The sequence below is a fragment of the Phyllobates terribilis genome, unplaced genomic scaffold (assembly GCF_046119375.1).
Source record: "Phyllobates terribilis strain yellow unplaced genomic scaffold, ASM4611937v1 Scaffold_7__3_contigs__length_470593459, whole genome shotgun sequence".
NCBI lineage: Eukaryota > Metazoa > Chordata > Amphibia > Anura > Dendrobatidae > Phyllobates > Phyllobates terribilis.
The window spans coordinates 392,120,118-392,145,743 of NW_027362767.1; the positions used below are offsets into that span (position 1 = coordinate 392,120,118).

Here is a 25,626-nt window from a genome sequence, read left to right on the forward strand (position 1 = left end):
AGAACAAGTCCCACACACAGCTAGAAGCCCAAATATTTTTTTCAGAGGTAGATGCAGAAAAAAATTGTATTCAGTTTGCAAGCTGATGGAGGTCAGTATAGATGGACTAATAGAACAAGTCCCACACACAGCTAGAATCCCAAATATTTTTTCAGAGGTAGATGCAGAAAAAAAATATATTCAGTTTGCAACCTGATGGAGGTCAGTATAGATGGACTAATAAAGTCCCACACACTGCTAGAAGGCCAAATATTTTTTCAGAGCTAGATGCAGACAAAAAATTATTTTGAATTTGCAACCTGATGGAGGTCAATACAGATGGACTAATGGAGAAAGTCCCACACACTGCTAGAAGGCCAAATATTTTTTCAGAGCTAGATGCAGACAAAAAATTATTTTTAATTTGCAACCTGATGGAGGTCAGTATAGATGGACTAATAGAGAAAGTCCCACACACTGCTAGAAGGCCAAATATTTTTTCAGAGCTAGATGTAGATAAAAATTATTTTTAATTTGCAACGTGATGGAGGTCAGTATAGATGGACTAATAGAACAAGTCCCACACACAGCTGGAAGCCCAAATATTTTTTCAGAGGTAGATGCAGAAAAATTTTTTATTCAGTTTGCAACCTGATGGAGGTCTGTATAGATGGATTAATAGAACAAGTCCCACACACAGCTAGAAGCCCAAATATTTTTTCAGAGGTAGATGAAGAAAAAAATTATATTCAGTTTGCAACCTGATGGAGGTCAGTATAGATGGACTAATAGAACAAGTCCCACACACAGCTGGAAGCCAAATATTTTTTCAGAGGTAGATGCAGAAAAAAATTATATTCAGTTTGCAACCTGATGGAGGTCTGTATAGATGGATTAATAGAACAAGTCCCACACACAGCTAGAAGCCCAAATATTTTTTCAGAGGTAGATGAAGAAAAAAATTATATTCAGTTTGCAACCTGATGGAGGTCTGTATAGATGGATTAATAGAACAAGTCCCACACACAGCTAGAAGCCCAATATTTTTTCAGAGGTAGATGCAGAAAAAAAATATATTCAGTTTGCAACCTGATGAAGGTCAGTATAGATGGACTAATAGAGAAAGTCCCACACACTGCTAGAAGGCCAAATATTTTTTCAGAGCTAGATGCAGACAAAAAATTATTTTTAATTTGCAACCTGATGGAGGTCAGTATAGATGGACTAATAGAGAAAGTCCCACACACTGCTAGAAGGCCAAATATTTTTTCAGAGCTAGATGCAGATATAAATTATTTTTAATTTGCAACCTGATGGAGGTCAGTATAGATGGACTAATAGAGAAAGTCCCACACACTGCTAGAAGGCCAAATATTTTTTCAGAGCTAGATGCAGAAAAAAATTATATTCAGTTTGCAACCTGATGGAGGTCAGTATAGATCGATTAATAGAACAAGTCCCACACACAGCTAGAAGCCCAAATATTTTTTCAGAGGTAGATGCAGATAAAAATTATATTCAGTTTGCAACCTGATGGAGGTCTGTATAGATGGATAAATAGAACAAGTCCCACACACAGCTAGAAGCCAAATATTTTTTCAGAGGTAGATGCAGAAAAAAAATATATTCAGTTTGCAACCTGATGGAGGTCAGTATAGATGGACTAATAGAGAAAGTCCCACACACTGCTAGAAGGCCAAATATTTTTTCAGAGCTAGATGCAGACAAAAAATTAGTTTTAATTTGCAACCTGATGGAGGTCAGTATAGATGGACTAATAGAGAAAGTCCCACACACTGCTAGAAGGCCAAATATTTTTTCAGAGCTAGATGCAGATATAAATTATTTTTAATTTGCAACCTGATGGAGGTCAGTATAGATGGACTAATAGAGAAAGTCCCACACACTGCTAGAAGGCCAAATATTTTTTCAGAGCTAGATGCAGAAAAAAATTATATTCAGTTTGCAACCTGATGGAGGTCAGTATAGATGGACTAATAGAACAAGTCCCACACACAGCTAGAAGGCCAAATATTTTTTCAGAGGTAGATGCAGATAAAAATTATTTTTAATTTGCAACCTTATGGAGGTCAGTATAGATGGACTAATAGAGAAAGTCCCACACACTGCTAGAAGGACAAATATTTTTTCAGAGCTAGATGCAGACAAAAAATTATTTTGAATTTGTAGCGTGATGGAGGTCAGTATAGATGGACTAATAGAACAAGTCCCACACACTGCTAGAAGGCCAAATATTTTTTCAGAGCTAGATGCAGAAAAAAATTATATTCAGTTTGCAACCTGATGGAGGTCAGTATAGATGGACTAATAGAACAAGTCCCACACACTGCTAGAAGCCCAAATATTTTTTCAGAGCTAGATGCAGAAAAAAATTATATTCAATTTGCAACCTGATGGAGGTCAGTATAGATGGACTAATAGAATGATGCTATGCCCAAAAGATTTTACTTCACTAGGTGCAGTATAAAAATTGGTATTCTATACACAGGTGGTATATCTTGCAACAAAGATAGGCTACTCCACTGACTAGCACACTCTGCAATAGGCCAAAAATTATTAGCTTTGCTAGATTCAGCCAAATGCTGTGAAAAAAACTTGCACAGCACTGGCACAGACCTGCCTGGCAAAAACTGATAGGAACTGACGTAACCTAGTCCTGAAAAGGACTGCAATTACAATTAGTCTTTACTCCCACAATCTATCTATTTAAGAGCACAGACCTGCCTGATAAAAGTCGTAGGAAATGCTGTAACCTAGTCCTTAAAAGGACTGCAATCACAACTATTCCCTACTCCAAAGCTATCTGTAGATTTGTGCGAAAATTGGCTTGAAATTAACAAGGTATAGCGCACACAGCAACAGCGGTGCCGTCTAACACGCAGCTGCAGCAGTGAGAAAATGGTGGCGACGGGGAAAATGGCTTGGTCTTATAGGGCAAGGACATGTGACATACACTGCCAATGACACATGCCCTTGCTTGTGTGAAAAAAAGCACTTCGCTCCGTGTGTGCGCTGCTGATAGGCTGACAGAATGCACCTCCCCACTGTAAATGCGGGAAAGAGAAAAAAAAATGGAGATCTTCATTATTCCTGCAGAGATCCATCCCCTGCCCCTCCCCCCACCCCGCTGTACACTCAAACTGCGTATTAACATTAATTTTCATCATTACTGAGAAAAAATCCAGTTATGATTTTGGTGCACGAACAGTTATCGAACATAACCTCGAACAGCCGAATTTTTCTCAAATCGTTCGTGTTCGCCGAACGGCTCGAACACCGCCCAAAACAGCTCGAATTTGAGATTGGCGAACAGTTCGAGTCGAACAACGCTCATCTCTACTCGGCACTGACCACAGGAGAGAAGCTGCGAGATAAAGCATCGGCTTTAACATTCTTAGTACCAGGGATATAGGTAAAAGAAAAATGAAACCGAGAAAAAAAAAGTGCCCACATAGCTTGAGGGGCATTCAAGCGCTTGGCAGCATCCAGATAGATCAAATTCTTCGATCTGTGAAAACCTGAATAGGAAATCTAGCGCCTTCCAAAAAATGTCGCCAATGTTCAAATGCGAGTTTAGTAGCCAGCAACTCCCGATTTCCAACATCATAATTCAGTTCGGCTTCCGAAAATGTTTTTGAAAAGTAGGCACAAGGATGTACTCCATTCAAGTTCTCCTGAAACAAAACTGCTCCATCCCCCACCGATGAAGCATCGTCCTCGACCAAAAAGGCTTGGTCTCATCAGGCTGCATAAGGATAGGGGCAGAACTGAACCTCTCTTTGAGATACTCAAACGCTTCAATGGCCTCAGTAGTCCATTGGGCCGTGTTCGCACCTTTCCTGGTGAGATCGGTTATAGGTTTAACAATTACCGAAAAATTCTTAATGAATTTCCTGTAATAAAAGTCAAAACCCAAAAATCTCTATATAGATTTCAAACCAATAGGCCTAGGCCATTTCTGCACAGCCTGAACCTTCACCGGGCCCATCTCAAAGCCCTCGCTGGAGACAATGTAGCCCAAAAAACTAATTTTCTGCACAGCGAACTCACATTTCTCCAGCTTAGCAAAGAGTGAATTATCACTCAATAACTGCAAAACTTCACATACACTCTGCCAATGGGACTCCAGATCTGGCGAATAAATCAAAATGTCATCTAAATACACAACCACATTTTTACCAATCAAAGGTTTCAGGATGTCATTAATAAGGTTCTGAAAAAATGCAGGTGCATTGGTAAGACCAAACGGCATCACCAGATTCTCAAAATGACCTACCGGAGTGTTAAAAGCGGTTTTCCATTCATCAACCTCCTTCACTCGTGACAAATTGTATGCCCCCCGGAGATCAATCTTAGAGAACCACTTGGCCCCCACTAACTGGTTAAACAAGTCGGGAATTAACGGCCATGGTTAGGATTTACGTACGGTAATCTTATTAATTTCACGAAAATCCAGACATGGACGTAAACCCCCGTCCTTTTTTTTTAACAAAGAAAAAACCAACTGCCACAGGCGACTTAGAAGGTCTAATGTGACTAGCAGCCAGGCTAGTCTGTATGTACTCCTCCAAGGCCTTTCTTTCAGGGATAGTCAGATTAAACAAGCGACTCTTAGGGAGAGTAGCTCCCGGAATAAACTCATTGGCACAATCATAATCTCTATGAGGAGGTCAAACTTGCGACTCCTCCTCTGAAGAAACCCTCCAAAAATCTTCAATAGGTACAGGTAATTCCTCTTTTTCCACAGCCGCAATGCGACCATTACAACATTTATCATAGCACTTCGGACTCCAAGACTTTATCGTATTAGACCAGTCCAGCAAAGGATTGTGCAGTTTTAACCAAGGCAATCCTAGAATGACCGGAGAGGGTAAATTATCTAATACAACCAAGTCCAAAATTTCTTGGTGAAGTCAATTGATAGTGAGAGGAAATGCAGCAACCTTGTGAGTAATACATTTCAAGATAGTGTTATCAATTGCAATCACAGAAATAGGTGTTGACAAAGGTTTCGATTTCAATTTAAGTTTTTCCAAAAACCATTTATTAATCACATTAAGTGTTGAACCACAATCCACAAATACCTGAAATTCAATCAAATTTTCCTGCAAAGTAGTACTCCCTGAAAGAAATACTCCTGAAGAGTGTAAACAAGCTATATGGGCGTACCTGACCTTTTTTTTTTTCTTTACTTAAACGAAGCTCACAATACTTAATCAAATGGTCAGCTTTACCACAATAAAGACACAATCCCTCGGTGAACCTCTCTTTCCTGAGAGGGGAGTGACTTCGCCCCAACCTCCATCGGTTCTCCGCCATCTGAGCAGATTTTCTGGGGACTGCGACCTGGCATTACAGGAGTCTTTACCTCATTCTGCCTAGATCTCAGCCTCCTATCCACACGAACAGCTACGTGCATGGAGTCTCAGGTGCGGGGAATGCAATTAGAAAATCCTTAACCCTTTCACTCAGACCAGCAAGAAATAGACATTTCAGAGCAGGATCATTCCATTTGACTTCTGAAGCCCACCTTCTAAAGTGTGTGCAATCATTTTCAAAATCACCTGACCCCTCATTCAAACGCCTGAGTTCTGCCTCAGCAGATGAGATTCGATCAGGATTGTCATATAATAGACCCATAGCAGAAAAAAAATTCTTCTACAGACCTTAAGCATGGATCATTAGGATGGAGAAAAAAGGCCCACCCCTGTGGTTCATTGTGCAAAAGTGACATAATAAAACCAATGCGCTGTGATTCATTCCCAGAGGACCTTGCTCTCAAACAAAAATATAACAAACAAGCATTTTTAAAGGAAAAAAAATCTTGCTGTTTACCATAAAAAACATCAGGCAGTCGTACCTTGGGCTCCACAAAATGCGCTCCAGAACAGCTACTCACGTGTTGCTGGAGCTCGGCCACCTCCAGAGACAATCCCTGCAAGCATTGAGCCAAAACTTGGATGGAAGCCATACTGATTCCCGAATTTCTTTTCTTTAGTTTTTTTGAGGCTGGACTTACTGTTATGATCTGCAACAAGTACTAAGGAAAGAGAGGGGAAAGCTATCCCTACAGTAAGACTAAGCTGAATCCCTACGATGTAGCGGGCTGGCTATTCCTTGTGAACAGACCAGCCTTAGTCCTCGGCTAGTCTGAACGAAGACCTATAGCATAAAGGGGAGGGGTCCCTAAAAGAACTAAGGACCGGAACAAAAATGGGACACCTCCTAAGCAGAGAAGTTGTTGCAGAATACAAAAGATAAACTGACAAGAAGGTATGAAAGGTCCCAGAAGGACCAAGCGAACTGACAGAGAAAGGCACAGAAGCACCAGGCTAGCAAAACAGTCAAACAACACTGAAGTCTAGCACAGCCAAAAGGGCGAATCTGGAATATAAAGGCAGATGGTCACATGACCGCAAAACACAAGATGGAAAAAACAAACAGGAGGGTTCTAACAACTAAAGTGTAATGGTCACTTCAACGGCAGTTTTAAATTTTCCATCAACAACATTCACTGCTGCTTGTTTCTGGAAAAGACCCATGGAGTCAAAATCGTCACTCTACCTGTAGATAAATTCCCAAAGGGGTATAATTTCCAAAATGGAGTCACTTGAGGGGGGATTCTGCTCTTCTAGCACTTAGGGGCTGTGTATATGGAGTCTGCAAACTATTCTACAATCATTTGTTCTCCAAGAGTCAAGTAGCGCTCTATCCCTCCTGGGTCTCGCTGTATGGCTAAGCAGTACTGTAAAGCAACATATGGGGTATTGCCACGTTTAGAAGAAATTGTGTGACACATTTCTGCACCATTTTTACCCATTGCTCTGTGTTAAAATGTAAAATCTGAGGCTAAAACAATTTTTTTGTGGTAAAAATATAATTTTTTTTCTTCACTGCCCAATGGTATAAATTTAAAAATGAAAAAGTACTCACTACTTCCCTAGATTAATGTTTCAGCATGTCAGCGACTCTTCAAATGTGACATGGTGTGTTTAACCTATCCCAGTCAACATAGCGCTCCTTTCTCTTTCAAGCCCTGCTGTGTGCCAAAGCAGTCGTTTTCCACCACATATGGATTATCGGTGTACTCAGGAGAAATTGCACAACAAATTTTATGGTGCAATTTCTCCTCTTACCTTTATGATAATGCAAAATTGGGGGATTAAAAAGATTTTTGTGGGAAAAATGTGAAAATTTTATTTTTATGGCTCAATATTATAAACTTCTGTGAAACACTTGTAGGTTCAAGGTGCTCACCTCACATCTAGATAAGTTCCCTAAGGGGTCTATTTTCCAAAATGTGTCACTTGTGGGGGGTTTCTACTGCTTAGGCACATCAGGTGATCCCCAAATGCGACTTGGAGTCCGCTAATTATTCCAGCAAATTTTACATTCAAAAAATCAAATGGTGCTCCTTCCCTTCCAAACCCTGCCGTGCACCCAAACAGTGGTTTTCCCTCACAAATGGGGTATCAGCGTGCTCAGGAGAAATTGCACTACAAATTGTGTAGTCCATTTTTTCCTGTTACCCTTGTGAAATAAAAAAATTGGGGTCTAAAATAACATTTTTGTGAAAAAAAGTTAAATGTTCATTTTTTTTAAAACACATTCCAAAAATTCCCGTGAAGCACCTAAAGGGTTCATAAACTTCTTGAATGTGGTTTTGAGCACCGTGAGGGGTGAAGTTTTTAGAATGGTGCCACTTTTTGGTATTTTCTGTCATAAAGGCCCCTCAAAGTCACTTTAAATAAGATTTGGTCCCTAAAAAAATGGTTTTGTAAATTTTGTTGGAAAAATGAGAAATCGCTGGTCAACTTTTAACCCCTATAACTTCCTAACAAAAAAAAAAAAGTGGTTCCAAAATTGTGCTGATGTAAAGTAGACATGTGGGAAATGTTATTTATTAACTATTTTTTTAGACATATCTCTCTGATTTAAGGGCATGAAAATTCAAAGTTTGAAAATTGCGAAATATTCAAAATTTTCGCCAAATTTCCGATTTTTTTCACAAATAAACACAAGTCATATAGAAGAAATTTTACCACTATCATGAAGTACAAGATGTCGTGAAAAAAGAATCTCAGAATCAATGGGATTCGTTGAAGCGATCCAGAGTTATTACCTCATAAAGTGACAGTGGTCTGAGTTGAAAAAATTGGCCTGGTCACGAAAACGAAAACAGGCTCTGGCACGAAAGTGTTAAATTGTGGGGTGACCAGACCTAAGCCCAATTCCCCAAATGCTCTTATAATGCCTGTTGTAACAGAAACTTAAGTGGTAGATGAAGAAGACAATACTCCACCTCCCCCACATCTGTCGACATGGAGTGGGAAGTGGGATGAAAGTAACACAATAGGGGCTGAGCTAGAACACTTCCAACAACTGACAATGACAAAGAGGGGCCATTGACTAGTACTCCTCAGACACCGCGCCTCCTAATAGACTATGACAGGGTACAAATTCTGGAGCTTAAGTGAGCAATTAACTATGCTGAAACAGTTGCTAACCCCGACAACAAGCCTGTTTTTTCTTCAGACATCCAACAGATGTAGGTCAGATATAACTTTACATAACAGGACCTTGAAGAATTGGTAACTGCAAAAGAGAAAGATGTGACTGTACATATTAATAAGCAGGAAACGGGACAGTCAAAGGAATATCTGATTAGTAGATATGGGACTCAGTGTTTTCAGATCTTAGACTCAGGGGAAGAGTGTTGTAAAGTTCTGCAGCTTTGGGGTCTGTAAAACAGAGGGAATAATCCATAGATCTTAACTGGCATACCTCAGAAGAAAGATGAGATGGTAGACAAATATGTTGCCTGTTTGTAGATTATTTGGATGTACCTGAGAAACTCATACTGCTTTTGTGAATGAATTAAGGGAAGCCAATAGGGAGGGCTTGTTAGCATGTGTCCTGAAGAGGAGGAAGGATTTAAAAGACCTTTTGCAATTAGCTAAATGGGTGAAGCAGGAGTTTACTTAAACTTGTAGAACAAAGGGAGAGAGCAAGGGGGGAGAGAAGAACAGAGGAGCCCCCATTTACTCACACCACAGGTAGCTATTAGTGTTGAGCGAGTATATTCTGAGTACGCTCGGGCTGAGCACCGAGTATTTATAACTGCTCGGTGAAAAGGTTAAATCGCATGATTTGCAACTGTTTGGCAGCTTTATTACATGTGAGGAATGTCTAAGAAATAGACATTCCTCACATGTAATAAAGCTGTCAAAAAGTCGCAAATCATGCACACGGGAGCGATTCAACCATATCACCGAGCAGCTATAAATATTCGGAGCTCGGCCCGAGCATACTCGACAAAAGGGTTAACAGAACATACTCGCTCAACACTAATAGCTATGAATTATTTTTTCCTCACCTTAGAAATTGGACACAAAATAATTAGCAATAGTTTTTAATTTTACCGATTATACCCCAGTGATTAAATTAACTCTGAACAGAACTTTAGATTTCTTAAATACTGGAGCAGCCAAGTCTGTTATGCATTCAAAATCATTAAAGCATTTTATGGTTATTTACTTGGAAAATGCAGTATTTTCCATGCCTCTGCCTTTCACCCATGGGTATAAACAGTTTACATTGATGGTGTCATCACATGATGCCCAAAAATTCACTTATAATGTATACTGTTGCAATGTCTTCAATTTTGCAAAAATGGACTCCTCCATATCCGAAGGTTGCGTTGCTTCAGTTTGTAGCATGTGGATGATTTATTGCTTTGCTGTACTGATCAAATCTCATGTCATGGGTAATAAATTAAAAAAGGAAAGGCAGTGGGGCAGGACCGCAATTTCTGAATGTAGGCAAACCCTTTTAGAAATTACTCAAATTACTGAATGTTGGCAGGTAGAAGGAGTGGTGAGCCTGCCACTCAAAAACCTCTTTGAATTTTAAGGCCTTGGTTCAAGTTCCTGAAAATCGGAGTCAGCTACGAACAAGACTCTGACCAAGCCCTCAAGACTTTTTTGAATACCATGTTATGGAAATTATGATTTAAGTAGTGTCTTCCCCTTTTCAATAGATTTTATAGCTTCTATTTAACATATACGTTTGAAAATTTTCATCTCTTATATGTTAAATAGAGACAACAAAAACATGTTGTGAAGATGGTTGGACCGCCCATTAATCTTGATGAATCCCATGTAATACTTAATTTCTCCTGTAGAGGCACATTATTGAAATGTAACACTTGCTGCTAGGTTCCTTTACTACTGATCTTTGGGAATTCTAGCATCTGGACTATGAAGGATCCTTGTAGCAAAAAGTTATTTTCCAAAGTGGAGTACCGATTTACCGATTTACAAGACTGCTTCCTATGAGAGCTGCCAGGTGACCACTGACAGCATGTGCTTACAACTACTGACCTTGTATTTCAGGGTGCTTCATAAGTGTCATGAATCCAAATCTTATGGTGGAACTGACTGTTTCTGTCCCGGCAAAAAACAAGTTGAGTATGGTCATCACCATGTTATTCCTGTCAAAGTTAGGATTGTCCATTTCCTGAAAACACAAATTTTAGCATTATATTTTAAAGAGATGTTCCATCTTGGAGAAACATTTTTGAATGTGGATCTGTCAAGTTTAGATGCACTAAGATTACAGGTACGCTGTCCAGATGTCACAGGACGATATGCAGCTATTTTAGTTTAATAATCCTGAACACAAAATACAGTTGTGTTCTCCATCAACTTTTTTCATTTACCATTTACTGAGCTGTGCATTCCAACTGAATACCAACTCTGGCAAAAAAATGATTCTGTGATACTCTTCTATCCTTGTAGATTGTGAGCCCTCGTGGGCAGGGTCCTCTCTCCTCCTGTACCAGTCGGTGACTCATTTTTGTTCAAATTATTGTACTTGTTGTTTTCTATGTATACCCCTTTAAACATGTAAAGTGCCATGGAATTAATAACGCTATAATAATAAATAATAGTAATAATACTCTGTTGGGAGATGTCTTTGCTATATGTTTTGTCATGTGTTTTGCAGCCTGTCAAGGATTTTGCAAGCGTGTCATGATAATGTATTATCTTTGTATCATAACAAATCAGGGTTCTTTTCAAAATTCGTTCAAAGTAAAGGGCTCTTCCCAGTTAGTCAAGTTATCACCTGTTTAGAGGATTCAGTTAGGTCTAGAAATATTTGGACAGTGAGTGAATCTTTGTGATTTGGGCTCTGCATGCCAATATTTTGGATTTAAATTTAAACAACTCAGATGCCATTGAAGTGTATACATTTAGGTTTATTTAAAGGGTTTGAACAAAAATATCTTTTGAAATGACTAGTAATTGCAACCATTCTTCAACAAAGCCTCCTCATTTTGGAGGCTCAAAAGTAGTGTTGAGCCACCCCCGTAGTGTTCGAGTTCAGTTCGGTTCGTCGAACACCCGTGTGTTCACCGAACTGTTGGTCGAACTGTTCGCCGAACACCTTCGAACACCGTTAAAACCAATGGCAGGCAAACAAAAACACATAGAAACACATAGAAAACACCTTCAAAGGTGTCCAAAAGCTGACAAATGGCTCAGAAGACATAACTAACACATGGAAAAGAGACAAGTACATATAGTCATGCGAAAAGAAAAGAGGTGGAGGAGTAAAAGGAGGGGGAGACACAGATATAGGCATGTCATGCCCTTCTAAAATCCAAAAAGTGAGAAGCCGACACGGCCAGTTCGTTCCTGCCCGTGCCACCTCCGTGTCGCCGGGTTTGTGCCAGAGCCACGGTGGACCCTGGCGGCCAGCCCCCCTCTCCCAATACTGGTGCCTGTCCGCTGGTGGGTCGAGCGAGCCCCCCTGTGGTGGAGGCAGCTTTAAGCTTTTTAATTTAAATTGTCTCTCTAATTAGAATGAATACACTTTAAATCCTTTTACAAGGATCTATTGGAGGGCAAGTCTCATGCCAGCAGCCGCGTAATTCCAGCTCCAGTAGTGTCCACTAAAGCTGCTGCAGTTAAAAAGCTTTTATAAGGATCGAGCTCAGCAGTCCACCGCAAGGCGTCCTACCGCCAGTCCCAGCCCCTATGCCTTGGGGTGCCTCCTGATGCTCTTCACTGAGTATCCCGTGGTCCCGAAGCATATCCTTTGAAAAAATTAAGTGTCCAAACTACAGGTGGTGTAGCTTGCTTAACAGCAGGGATAATCCGCTGACTAGCAGACACTGCTACTAGGCACAAAGTATTTCCTGGGATAGATGCAGTTAAAAATTTGTAATTAGATACTCTCGTTGGATGCTGAGAAAGCATTCCATAGAGTCTCCTGGCACGCCATATATTATTCTCTTAAAAAGCTTGGGGTAGGAGTCTAGGGGACCCTTTTATAGCCAAAATCACGGCCCTGTATCGCAATACGTCACCTAGGCTAAAGATGAATGGAACTGTAGCACCCTGAGGGCTCGGTTGCTACAGACGTATTGCACCTCACCCAGAGGTGTGATATCTCACTCTCAGGTAAGGATGGAGTGTGGATCAGAACCAGACACCTGCATGCATTACACCACATTGCCGTGGGGCAGGGCGACCAATATGCCCCTGAGATGGGCACGACAGTCCTTTTCCCTGGCTGGAGAGGGGGGAGGGAACACTGAGGAAGGGGAACCCTGTAGTGCAGGAGCAGGGAGGAAGCAGTTCCTGGGTGCATTGAGAAGGGAGTATAAAAGGTGGGCACCATCTTAGTTCAGTGCAGAGAAGTCTGAGCAGAAGTGACAGGGAGCAGGGGCTCTGCATGAGCTCTGCTCCGGAGGCGGGCCTAGTAACATAGGCCCAGGCCTGGAAAAGGGAGAAGGAAGGAAGAGGAGCGGAGAAGGCTCCAGGAACGAGGAACAAAGGGATCCCAGGGGTGCGGACGGGCGAGTCGCCTCCGCACGCCCGAATCCACCTGCGTGGAGGGGTCAGGCCAAAGGGGGAGACTGGTCCCCGAAACTAGTGGAGGCGGGAAAAGACCCTCAGCTAGAAACCGGAGGCTGTGACATTTTATGTGGCGCAGCCCCTCGTTACACCCGCTAGGAAGGCACCACATAGGGTCAGGGAAACTGGCGCCAAGTTTACCAAGAGGAGGCCCGAGGCAGCCGGACAGAAGGGTTGGTAAGAAAGGCCAGACAAAGGACACACAAAGGGGGTCCTGTGAAGCACTCCAAAGTTATCTGGGAGTTGTCTGAGCCCCTCACCTGGTGAGCACAGTACGACGTGGGCAGCTGTTACCTGCAGAAGTGGTCTGGATAATAAGAACTGTGATTAAAGGCCCTGGACTGCATCACTGACTCCGTGTCGTTACTGCTGCTGCCCTGCACCATCACCCCTATCCTCCGCATGCACTGCCCTGAGGCTATACTCCTCCCGTGGGGAGTTATGCTACGCTCTGCTGCACCCACAACACCAGCCTCAGCGGTCTGCCCTGCAGTGGCGATTCACTCTGACCGCAATCCACAGGTGGCGTAGTCGGACATTTAAACATCAAAACCACATAAATAGTTCCTCCACTGGTTTGACCGCCCTGAGCCACGGAACCGGGTCGCCGCCACGGAGTCTACAACCACCAGCATCCACCAAAAACGGTCCGGCTCCGGGTGTCTCAAGGCCCAGGGGGCGCGTCAGAACATTTTCATCACCTTTCATAATCACAAATGGGACAAGGCAGGGATGTCCTCTGTCCCCTCTCTTATACATCCTAGTGACGGAGGACCTGCTCTCATCAATTCGCCATAACCCCAATATTAGGTGGATTGAGGTGGGAGGCACCGAGTACAAGTGCTCTCTATTTGCTGACGATGTCCTAGTATATATCACTCAATCACATATATCCATCCCTGCTGTTATGGCTGAAATAGATCACTTTGTTACATGGTCAAATTTTAAAATCAATGCAGCGAAGTCTGAGGCCCTCGATGTCTCCCTCCCCAAATCCATACAGGATTCCATCCAGTCCAACTTTCCCTTTGCCTGGCCCTCACAGGGTATCAAATACTTAGGAATTCCTATTCATAGAGACCTCTCAAGTCTATTTTATCTTAATTTTGGGCCATTTATTGAACAACTGCATAGAGCCCATGGTTGGCAAGTTAGAACTGTAAGATTCACTACGTGAACCACTGGTGTTTTGTGGAAAAGCACATGTACACTGTGTTCCAAATTATTATGCAAAAAGTGTTTAGGAGTGATAAGGGAAGAATTTGTTTGTTTGTCAGTTAAACTCATTGATGGTGATGTGTGTCAGGGCTCTTTATATCACTGTAAGCAATTGCAGACACCTGTGCTAATTAGTTTGGCTGGTGTGTCCAATGAAAGGCAAGACTACTTAAGAAGGCTGTCCCACATTATTAAGCAGCCTACATTTTCTGCCAAAATGGGAAAGAAAAAGCATGTGTCGGCTGCTGAGAAGCAACAAATTGTGGAGTGTTTAGGTCAAGGCATGACTACAATCAACATTGTGCGATGATCAGGATGAAGTGTCTTGGCAATCAAGAAGTATGTAGCTGATTCACCGTACACACGTGTGCGTGCTGATAAGGGCAAATTGAGGACTCTTTCCTACAGGCAATTACGTCAGGTTAAAAGAGCAGCGGCAAAAAAGCCTTGTCATAGCAGCAGACAAGTTTTTGAAGCTGCTGGTGCCTCCAATGTCCCCCGAACAACAAGATGCAGGGTCCTTCAGAGGTTTGCAGCTGTGCGTAAGCCATCCTGTCGACCTCCTCTATCCAATGCACACAAGCAGAAACTGCTCCAGTGGGCCAAACAATACATGAAGACTGACTTCAAAACTGTTTTGTTCACGGATGAGTGCCGTGCAACGCTCGATGGTCCAGATGGATGGAGTGGAGGATGGCTGGATGATGGACACCCCAAGCAAACACGGCTACAGAGCCAACAAGGAGGAGGTGGAGTAATGTTTTGGGCTGGAATCATGGGGAGAGAGAATGTCAGCCCCTTTAGGATCCCTGAAGGGGTAAAGATGAACTCCATAATGTATGTGGAGTTTCTCAAACAGCACTTCCTGCCATGTTTCAAGAAGAAGAACCATGTATTCCACAGCAACATCATTTTCATGCATGATAATGCACCGTCTCATGCTGCACTTAACAAATCTGCATCTCTGGCTGATATGGGCATAAAAGGGGACAAACTTATGGTGTGACCCCCATGCTCCCCTGACCTCTACCCCATTCAGAACCTCTGGAGCATCATCAAAAGGAGTGTCTATGATGGAGGGAGGCAGTTCACATCTAAGCAACAGCTCTGGGAGGGTATTCTGTCCTCATGCAAAACAATTGAAGCAGAAACCATCCAAAACCTGACAAATTCAATGGACGAGAGAGTTCAGAAGCTCCTTTCGAACAAGGGGTCCTATGTGCAAATGTACCATAACCTAGAATAAAGTTTTGAGTTGAAAACTGTTTGATTTCTGTTTCTAATAACCTGCTAATGCTTATAATTTCAAAAATGACCTTTTTTTTTGTCTTTATTGAAATGAAAAGTTTGATCGAAGAGTGTGGGGGATCTAAAAGTGTGGCAACCCAATAGTCAGGATTACTTCGAATTCTGACAATCTGAGGGTCATGTTGCAGGTAGTGCAGCAAGAAGGCAGCAAGAATGTGTCTTGCGCATCTCGCAGCCCCAAAATTATTTTCCGGGCTAGATGCAGCTAAAAATTATTATTAATTTTAAATCTGGTGGAGCTTAGTATAGATGGCCTAATAGAATCAGTACTGCACACTGATACAAAGCCCAAATTATTTTCCAGCCAAGATACAGATAAACAAGATTAGTAATTTGAAAGCTTAAAAAGGTTGGTGAGGTGATTTTAACCAATGATCAAGCTTTTACTCTCCCCAGGATGACACAGGGGTAGAAAAGTCGTTTCGGATCCATGATTTGTTCATCTTTATGAACGTGAGTCTGTCTACATTATCAGTGGAGAGCCGCGTGCGCTTATCTGTCAGCACACCACCAGCAGTGCTGAACACACGTTTAGACAGAATGCTGGCTGCGGGGCATGACAAGATCTCCAACGCATAAGTGGCGAGCTCCGGCCATTTATCCAGATTGGAAGCCCAAAAAGATCAAGGGTCCAGTGACACAGTCATGGCTTCAATGTTTACTTGGAGATACTCCTGTACCATCGTCTCTAGGCGTTGACTATGTGTCAGACTTCTTGTCTCCTGTGGCCTTGCAAAGGATGGGCTAAAAAAGTGGTGAAATTATTCCGCAAAATGGATGTTACCAGCAGATACTGTGTTTCTGTTACGGTTTGAGTGCTGAACACTCGACGGTCCCATGGTTGGCAAGTTGGAACTGTGAGATTCACTAGGTGCACCACTGGTGTTTTGTGGAAAAGCACATGAAAGATTCTGCATCAGTCTCTGCTGATACTCCTGCATGCGTGCATCCCTTTCTATGGCAGGAATAATTTCTGCAAATTTACTTTTGTACAGGGGATCTTACAGTGTGGCAACCCAGTAGTCAGGATTATTTCTAATTCTCACAATTCGAGGGTCATGTTGCAGGTAGTGCAGCAAGAAGGCACTCATGTGTCTTGCGCATCCAGGAGTACCAAGTCCCTGTTGTGTTGGTGGCAAGGTAACAATCATGCTTCCTTCCTCTGCCCTCTCCCCCCAACCTCGCACAACAGAAATGTGATCAAGGTCTCCCTCATCTGATGAGTCTTCCATCAGTTCGTCCTCCACTTCTTCCTGGGCTCCTGCACCTTCCTCACTAGTTTGACTGCTACCAGGCGCCCTGGTAAAACCATCTCCCCCACCCTCACATGCCTGCTGCCTTGGTGCTGCCGACCGTCTGGACCTTGCAGATGTTAGCCCTTCCGCATACAACTCCTCCTCCTCTACTTCCTCCACCTCCTCTTGTGCCACCACCTGACTCCGAATTCTGGTTAACATGTGCTCCAGCATGTAAATCACAGGAATAGTCATGCTGATAATGGCATCGTCAGCACTAAACATCTTCGTCGCCATTTCAAAACTGTGCAGAAGGGTGCATAGGTCCCTGATCTGAGACCACTCCTTCAGCGTGATTTGCCCCACCTCTGGATCTCCTTGGCCCAGGCTATACGTCAGAACGTATTGCACCAGGGCTTGTCGGTGCTGCCACAGTCGCTGCAACATGTGCAGAGTTGAATTCCACCGGGTAGGCACATCGCATTTTAGCCGGTGAAGTGGCAGGCCCAACGACTTCTGTAGAGATGTAAGTCGCTGAGCTGCGGGATGCGAACGGCGGAAGTGAGCACACAGTGACCGTGCCCTCTGCAGAAGGCCATCTAGTCCGGGATAGTGGGCTAAAAATTGCTGGACAACCAGGTTCAACAGGTGAGCCATACAAGGCACGTGTGTGACATTGCCCCGGCGAAGGGCCGCACCGAGGTTTGCAGCATTGTCGCACACGGCCTTCCCTGGTTTCAGGTCCAGAGGAGACAACCATTCATGAAATTGGTTCTCCAGAGCTGACCACAACTCCTCAGCTGTGTGACTCACATTTCCCAGACATTTCAAAGTAAAAACCGCCTGATGACATTGAGCCCTACTGCCAGCATAGTAAGGAGGTGTGCAGGATCCCTTCTGCGCAGTTAGAAAGCTTGTGGCATGACCAGACAGGCTTTGGGTGCAGGTGGAGGACCGAGAGGTGGTTGAGGAGGCAGAAGAAGTGGAGGAACTTTGAGATAAAGAGGATTGACGCACAACTCGGGACGGCAAGACTTGGACAGCAGCCCCTTGTCCTGCTGTCACCATAGTTACCCAGTGCCCAGTCAGCGACATGTAACACCCCTGTCCATGCCTACTCGTCCAAGTGTCTGTGGTGAAATGTACCCTGTCACACACAGAGTTTCTCAAAGAAGCGGTGATGTTGTGTGCGACATGCTGGTGGAGCGCAGGCACACCTTTCTTTGAGAAGTAGTGCCGACTGGGCATCTGGTATTGGGGCACTGCGACGGACATAAGGTCTCGAAAATCCTCTGTGTCCAACAGGCGGAAAGGCAGCATTTCTGTAGCCAAGAGCTTGCAGATGGTGAAATTCAACCTCTTAGCTTTCTCATGGCTAGGAAGAAATGGTCTTTTACTTGTCCACATCTGAGGGACCGAGGGCTGGCTATTGTGCTTAGACGGGGTTGATAAGGGTGTCCCCGGCAAACTGCCGGTCTGTGAGGAAGATGCAGGCGGACATGTTAGGTTGCCTTGATCCAAAGGTGGTGCCATCGATGTCGGACAGCGCTCAACACCAGCTGGTGTTACCACCTCCAAAGAAAATGATGACCTGCCAATCACGCTGGCTGTTGCGGGTAAAGAGGTGGCAGGTCTGCGTCCAAAAACAGATGTGACTGCTGTCCCCCCAGGCACAGAGGATGAAGAGGCCGCAGATGCACAAGCTGGGGCAGACGGTGGTTGGCCCGGCCGGCTAGGCCGCATTGTAGCACAGTGAGCTTCCCACTGCAACTTATGCTTCATGTCTATGTGCCGGTTCATGCATGAAGTACTCAAACTATGTATTTTTTGGCCTCTACTTAGCTTTTGTTGACAAATGTTACAGATAACACGAGTTGGGTCATCTTTATCGATCTGAAAAAATGCCCAGGCAATGCAAGGCTTAGCACCCATGCGACGTGAGGAGCCACCACGACTTGTGGTGAGAGGCAGAGTTGTGTTTGAGGATGCAGTTGTTGACGTGCTTCCAGTACTACGTCTCTGTCCAGGGAAGGCGCAACCTGACCTCGTCGTCACTAGCATTCTCCTCCACCTCCTCTGCTGACCTCATCTCTTGGCTGACTGTGGGTTGACAGTAAGTGGGATCTCCAACCTCATCATCATCACCCTGTGCGTTATCACACCCGTCGTCCTCAGAGCCAACCTGTTCCTGCCCTGACAAAAAACTAAAGTTGTCGCTCCAATCAGGTATTTGAGTCTCATCATCGTCTTCCTCATTGTCTCCACCAACAGGAGTTACAGTTTGGGAATGAGGGTCTACATTATGGTCAGAACCTTCAGCGTCTGGTCCTGGATCCGACTCATAAAGATTCTGGGCATCAGTGCAGATCATTTCCTCGTCTGGATTCACAGAAGCGCTGGAGCCGACTTCTGATTCCCAGGCTATAGTATGAGTAAACAGCTCTGCAGACTCAACCATCTGTTCTACTTCATACTCAGACGGGCAGCTGTAGATTTGGGAGCTGTGAGGAAGCAAGTTCGATTGGGGTGACACCTTTGAGGACTGGAGTATTTGTGATGTTGAAGTTGATGTGGAGGAGAGCCCACGTAAAGGAGCACTTGAAATCCGTTGAAGCACCTGCTGTTTTTGTGCCTCATCTGGAATTTTTAGCGATTGGCGTGGCCGTAAGAAAGGAATCTTATCACATTGTCCGCTAAAAGAAGTAGACATTTTAGATTGGCTGGAAGATGGTCTTTCTTCTGCAGAAGTTACTGTTGCTTTAACACCTACCCCACGGACACAACCTTTTTTCCCCTTCCCAACACGCCTATTCCCCTTTCCACCAACAGCAGGCCTTTTTCCACTCATTTTGGTGGTTAACTAATTCACAACTCTGGAGTTGTTTGCACAAAAAAACAATGGATGGGAACTGAGCAGAGCTGAGTGGCCAAACTGTGGTATTAGGCAAAACTATTGGCTGGGTTAGATGCAGAAAAAAATTATATTCAATTTGCAACCTGATGGAGGTCAGTATAGATGGACTAATAGACCAAATCCCACACACTGCTAGAAGCCCAAATATTTTTTCAGAGCTAGATGCAGAAAAAAATTATATTCAATTTGCAACCTGATGGAGGTCAGTATAGATGGACTAATAGACCAAGTCCCACACACTGCTAGAAGCCCAAATATTTTTTCAGAGCTAGATGCAGAAACAAATTATATTCAATTTGCCACCTGATGGAGGTCAGTATAGATGGACTAATAGACCAAGTCCCAAACACTGCTAGAAGCCCAAATATTTTTTCAGAGCTAGATGCAGAAAAAAATTATATTCAATTTGCAACCTGATGGAGGTCAGTATAGATGGACTAATAGACCAAGTCCCACACACTGCTAGAAGCCCAAATATTTTTTCAGAGCTAGATGCAGAAAAAAATTATATTCAATTTGCAACCTGATGGAGGTCAGTATAGATGGACTAATAGAACAAGTCCCACACACTGCTAGAAGCCCAAATATTTTTTCAGAGCTAGATGCAGAAAAAAATTATTTTTAATTTGCAACCTGATGGAGGTCAGTATAGATGGACTAATAGAACAAGTCCCACACACTGCTAGAAGCCCAAATATTTTTTCAGAGCTAGATGCAGAAAAAAATTATATTCAATTTGCAACCTGATGGAGGTCATTATAGATGGACTAATAGAACAAGTCCCACACAGTGCTAGAAGTCCAAATATGTTTTCAGAGCTAGATGCAAAAAAATATTATATTGAATTTGCAACCTGATGGAGGTCAGTATAGATTAACTAATAGAACAAGTCCCACACACTGCTAGAAGCCCAAATATTTTTTCAGAGCTAGATGAAGAAAAAAAATATTTTTAATTTGCAACCTGATGGAGGTCAATATAGATGGACTAATAGACCAAGTCCCACACACTGCTAGAAGGACAAATATTTTTTCAGAGCTAGATGCAGAAAAAAATTATTTTTAATTTGCAACCTGATGGAGGTCAGTATAGATGGACTAATAGAACAAGTCCCACACACTGCTAGAAGCCCAAATATTTTTTCAGAGCTAGATGCAGAAAAAAATTATATTCAATTTGCAACCTGATGGAGGTCAGTATAGATGGACTAATATAATAAGTCCCACACACTGCTAGAAGCCCAAATATTTATTCAGAGCTAGATGAAGAAAAAAATTATTTTTAATTTGCAACCTGATGGAGGTCAGTATAGATGGACTAATAGACCAAGTCCCACACACTGATGGAAGCCCAAATTTTTTTCAGAGCTAGATGCAGAAAAAAATTATATTCAATTTGCAACCTGATGGAGGTCAGTATAGATGGACTAATAGAACAAGTCCCACAAACTGCTAGAAGCCCAAATATTTTTTCAGAAATAGATGAAGAAAAAATTATTTTAAATTTGCAACCTGATGGAGGTCAGTATAGATGGACTAATAGACCAAGTCCCACACACTGCTAGAAGCCCAAATATTTTTTCAGAGCTAGATGCAGAAAAAAATTATATTCAATTTGCAACCTGATGGAGGTCATTATAGATGGACTAATAGAACTAGTCCCACACAGTGCTAGAAGTCCAAATATGTTTTCAGAGCTAGATGCAAAAAAATATTATATTGAATTTGCAACCTGATGGAGGTCAGTATAGATTAACTAATAGAACAAGTCCCACACACTGCTAGAAGCCCAAATATTTTTTCAGAGCTAGATGAAGAAAAAAAATATTTTTAATTTGCAACCTGATGGAGGTCAATATAGATGGACTAATAGACCAAGTCCCACACACTGCTAGAAGCCCAAATATTTTTTCAGAGATAGATGCAGAAATAAATTATATTCAATTTGCAACCTGATGGAGGTCAGTATAGATGGACTAATAGAACAAGTCCCACACACTGCTAGAAGGCCAAATATTTTTTCAGAGCTAGATGCAGATAAAAATTCTTTTTAATTTGCAACCTGATGGAGGTCAGTATAGATGGACTAATAGAACAAGTCCCACACACTGCTAGAAGGCCAAATATTTTTTCAGAGCTAAATGCAGATAAAAATTATTTTTAATTTGCAACCTGATGGAGGACAGTATAGATGGACTAATAGAACAAGTCCCACACACTGCTAGAAGGCCAAATATATTTTTTCAGAGCTAGATGCAGAAAAAAAATATTTTTAATTTGCAACCTGATGGAGGTCAGTATAGATGGACTAATAGACCAAGTCCCACACACTGCTAGAAGCCCAAATATTTTTTCAGAGCTAGATGCAGAAAAAAATTATATTCAATTTGCAACCTGATGGAGGTCAGTATAGATGGACTAATAGAACAAGTCCCACACACTGCTAGAAGCCCAAATATTTTTTCAGAGCTAGATGCAGAAAAAAAATATTTTTAATTTGCAACCTGATGGAGGTCAGTATAGATGGACTAATAGACCAAGTCCCACACAACGCTAGAAGCCCACATATTGTTTCAGAGCTAGATGCAGAAAAAAATTATATTCAATTTGCAACCTAATGGAGGTCAGTATAGATGGACTAATAGAACAAGTCCCACACACTGCTAGAAGCCAAAATATTTTTTCAGAGCTAGATGCAGAAAAAAATTATATTCAATTTGCAACCTGATGGAGGTCAGTATAGATGGACTAATAGAACAAGTCCCACACACTGCTAGAAGCCCAAATATTTTTTCAGAGCTAGATGCAGAAAAAAAATATTTTTAATTTGCAACCTGATGGAGGTCAGTATAGATGGACTAATAGACCAAATCCCACACACTGCTAGAAGCCCAAATATTTTTTCAGAGCTAGATGCAGAAAAAAATTATATTCAATTTGCAACCTGATGGAGGTCAGTATAGATGGACTAATAGACCAAGTCCCACACACTGCTAGAAGCCCAAATATTTTTTCAAATGCTGTGAAATAAACTTGCTCAGCACTGGCACAGACCTGCCTGGCAAAAACTGATAGGAACTGATGTAACTTAGTCCTGAAAAGGACTGCAATTACAATTAGTCTTTACTCCCAACCAATCTATTTAAGAGCACAGACCAGCCTGATAAAAGTCGTAGGAAATGCTGTAACCTAGTCCTTAAAAGAACTGCAATCACAACTATTCCCTACTCCCAAGCTATCTGTAGATTTGTGCGAAAATTGGCTTGAAATTAACAAGGTATAGCGCACACAGCAACAGCGGTGCCGTCTAACACGCAGCTGCAGCAGTGAGAAAATGGTGGCGACGGGAAAAGTGGCTGGGTCTTATAGGGCAAGGACATGTGACATACACTGCCAATGACACATGCCCTTGTTTTTGTGAAAAAAAGCACTTCGCTCCGTGTGTGCGCTGCTGATAGGCTGACAGATTGCACCTCCCCACTGTAAATGCGGGAAAGAGAAAAAAAAATGGAGATCTTCATTATTCCTGCAGAGATCCATCCCCTGCCCCTCCCCCCGCCCCGCTGTACACTCAAACTGCGTATTAACATTAATTTTCATCATTACTGAGAAAAAATCCAGTTATGATTTTGGTGCACGAACAGTTATCGAACATAACCTCGGACAGCCGAAATTTTTTCAAATCGTTCGTGTTCGCTGAACGGCTCGAACACCGCCCAAAACAGCTCGAATTTGAGATTGGTGAACAGTTCGAGTTGAACAACGCTCATCTCTAGTTCTAACAGTACCCCCTCTTTTATGAGCATCCTCCGGATCCTCCAGGCCCAGGCATATCCAGAAACCTCCTGTGAAAGCTTTAACAAGCCTAGGAGCAGAGACATCATCCGTCCTTACCCAGGAGTTGTCTTCGGGACCGAAACCCTTACAGGAGGCAAGATACTGTACTCTCCCTCTATGCCATCTAGAATTCAAGATACGCGAAATTTCATATTCGCCGTCTTCCACCACATGTGGAACTGTGACAGTGGCGTCCCTATCAGATACGTCAGCCTTTTTCAACAAGGAAACATGAAACACAGGATTAATCTTCCAGGAAGTAGGGACATCCAACCTAACAGCAGACGGGTTAACAACCTGAAGCACTTTAAATGGACCCACAATTTTAGGACCCAGTTTTTTAGAGGGAATCCTCAACCACAGGTTCTTAGATGACAACCAAACCATGTCACCCACAGTAAACAAAACCTCTTTACGTTTCCTGTCAAAATACTTCTTGGACTTTTTGTTAGCCTCTTGAAGGTTACAATGTACATTAGTCCAAACTCTCTCCAAATCACCGGAAAAATTCTCCTCCTCCGGCACCGCCGATCCCAATTTGGAAAACGAACCAAAAACGGATGGCTCCCAGTACAACAAAAAAAAGGAGAGCACCCAGCAGAGGAGGATGTATGATTGTTAAGAGCAAATTCTGCGAGAGGCAGAAACTCTGACCACACCTCTTGATTGTCCGCCACAAAACAACGCAAAAACTGTTCAACATCCTGGTTCTTTCTTTCAGTCTGTCCATTAGACTCAGGATGATACCCAGACGAAAATGACAAATGGACTCCCAACATGGCACAAAAAGGACGCCAAAAGCGAGCCACAAACTGAGGTCCTCTATCAGAAACAATATCCGTGGGAACGCCATGGAGCTTGACAATCTCCTTAACAAACGCCTTAGCGAGTGTCTTGGTGCAGGGCAGCTTAATGAATGGAACCAAATGACACATCTTACTAAAACGGTCCACGACCACCCAGATGACAGTAAAACCCTCGGACACAGGCAGATCAGTAATAAAATCCATAGTGAGATGCATCCAAGGAGCACTAGGAACCTCCAGAGGGCAAAGCAACCCCACAGCAGGAGTATGTGAAGCCTTTGACCTAGCACACACAGTACACTGACGCACCCACTTGATGACTTCCTTCTGCCATCCAGGCCACCAAAAACTGAGACTTATCAGTCTCTTAGTCTCTGAAATTCCTTGATGACCTGCCAACAGAGACTCATGACACTCCACAAACAAATCTCTCCTAAAGGCTGTAGGCATGAACAACCTCCCATGGGGAGTGTTAGATGGATCATCATCTTGAGCTTTCAGAATTCCATTCTCCAAAACGGAGTCCAAAGCCGCCACCACAACTCCTTTCTGTAAAAGGCTCTCCTCCTCCTCGGCACCTACCGTAGGAGAGAAGCTGCGAGATAAAGCATTGGCTTTAACATTCTTAGTACCAGGGATATAGATAACAGAAAAATGAAACCGAGAAAAAAAAAGTGCCCACCTAGCTTGACGGGCATTCAAGCGCTTGGCAGCATCCAGATAGATCAAATTCTTATGATCTGTGAAAACCTGAATAGGAAATCTAGCACCTTCCAAAAAATGACGCCAATGTTCAAACGCGAGTTTAATAGCCAGCAACTCCCGATTTCCAACATCATAATTCAGTTCGGTTTCCGAAAAATTTTTCGAAAATAAGGCACAAGGATGTACCCCACCCTTGTTCTCCTGAGAAAAAACTGCTCCGACCCCCACTGATGAAGCATCGACCTCGACCAAAAAAAGCTTGGTCTCATCAGGCTGCATAAGGATAGGGGCAGAACTGAACCTCTCTTTGAGATACTTAAACGCTTCAATGGCCTCAGTAGTCCATTGGGCCGTATTCGCACCTTTCCTGGTGAGATCGGTTATAGGTTTAACAATTACAGAGAAATTCTTAATGAATTTCCTGTAATAATTGGCAAAACCCCAAAATCTCTGTATAGATTTCAAACCAATAGGCCTAGGCCATTCCTGCACAGCCTGAACCTTCACAGGGTCCATCTCAAAGCTCTCGCTGGAGACAATGTAACCCAAAAAACTATTTTTCTGCACAGCAAACTCACATTTCTCCAGCTTAGCAAAGAGTGAATTATCACCCAATAACTGCAAAACTTCACGTACACTCTGCCAATGGGACTCCAGATCTGGTGAATAAATCAAAATGTC

General features: G+C 42.8%; 1 protein-coding gene across 2 annotated transcripts in view; it reads right to left on the reverse strand.

Moving 5' to 3' along the window:
• Window positions 1-25,626, reverse strand: part of LOC141154962 (cytochrome P450 2G1-like) — a 96,871-nt gene that overhangs the window by 39,411 nt on the left and 31,834 nt on the right. For both annotated transcript variants that reach the window (XM_073641541.1, XM_073641540.1), the window contains one exon: window positions 10,383-10,518. In XM_073641541.1, coding sequence (XP_073497642.1) covers window positions 10,383-10,518 — 136 coding nt within the window. The remainder of the gene's footprint in view (window positions 1-10,382; window positions 10,519-25,626) is intronic.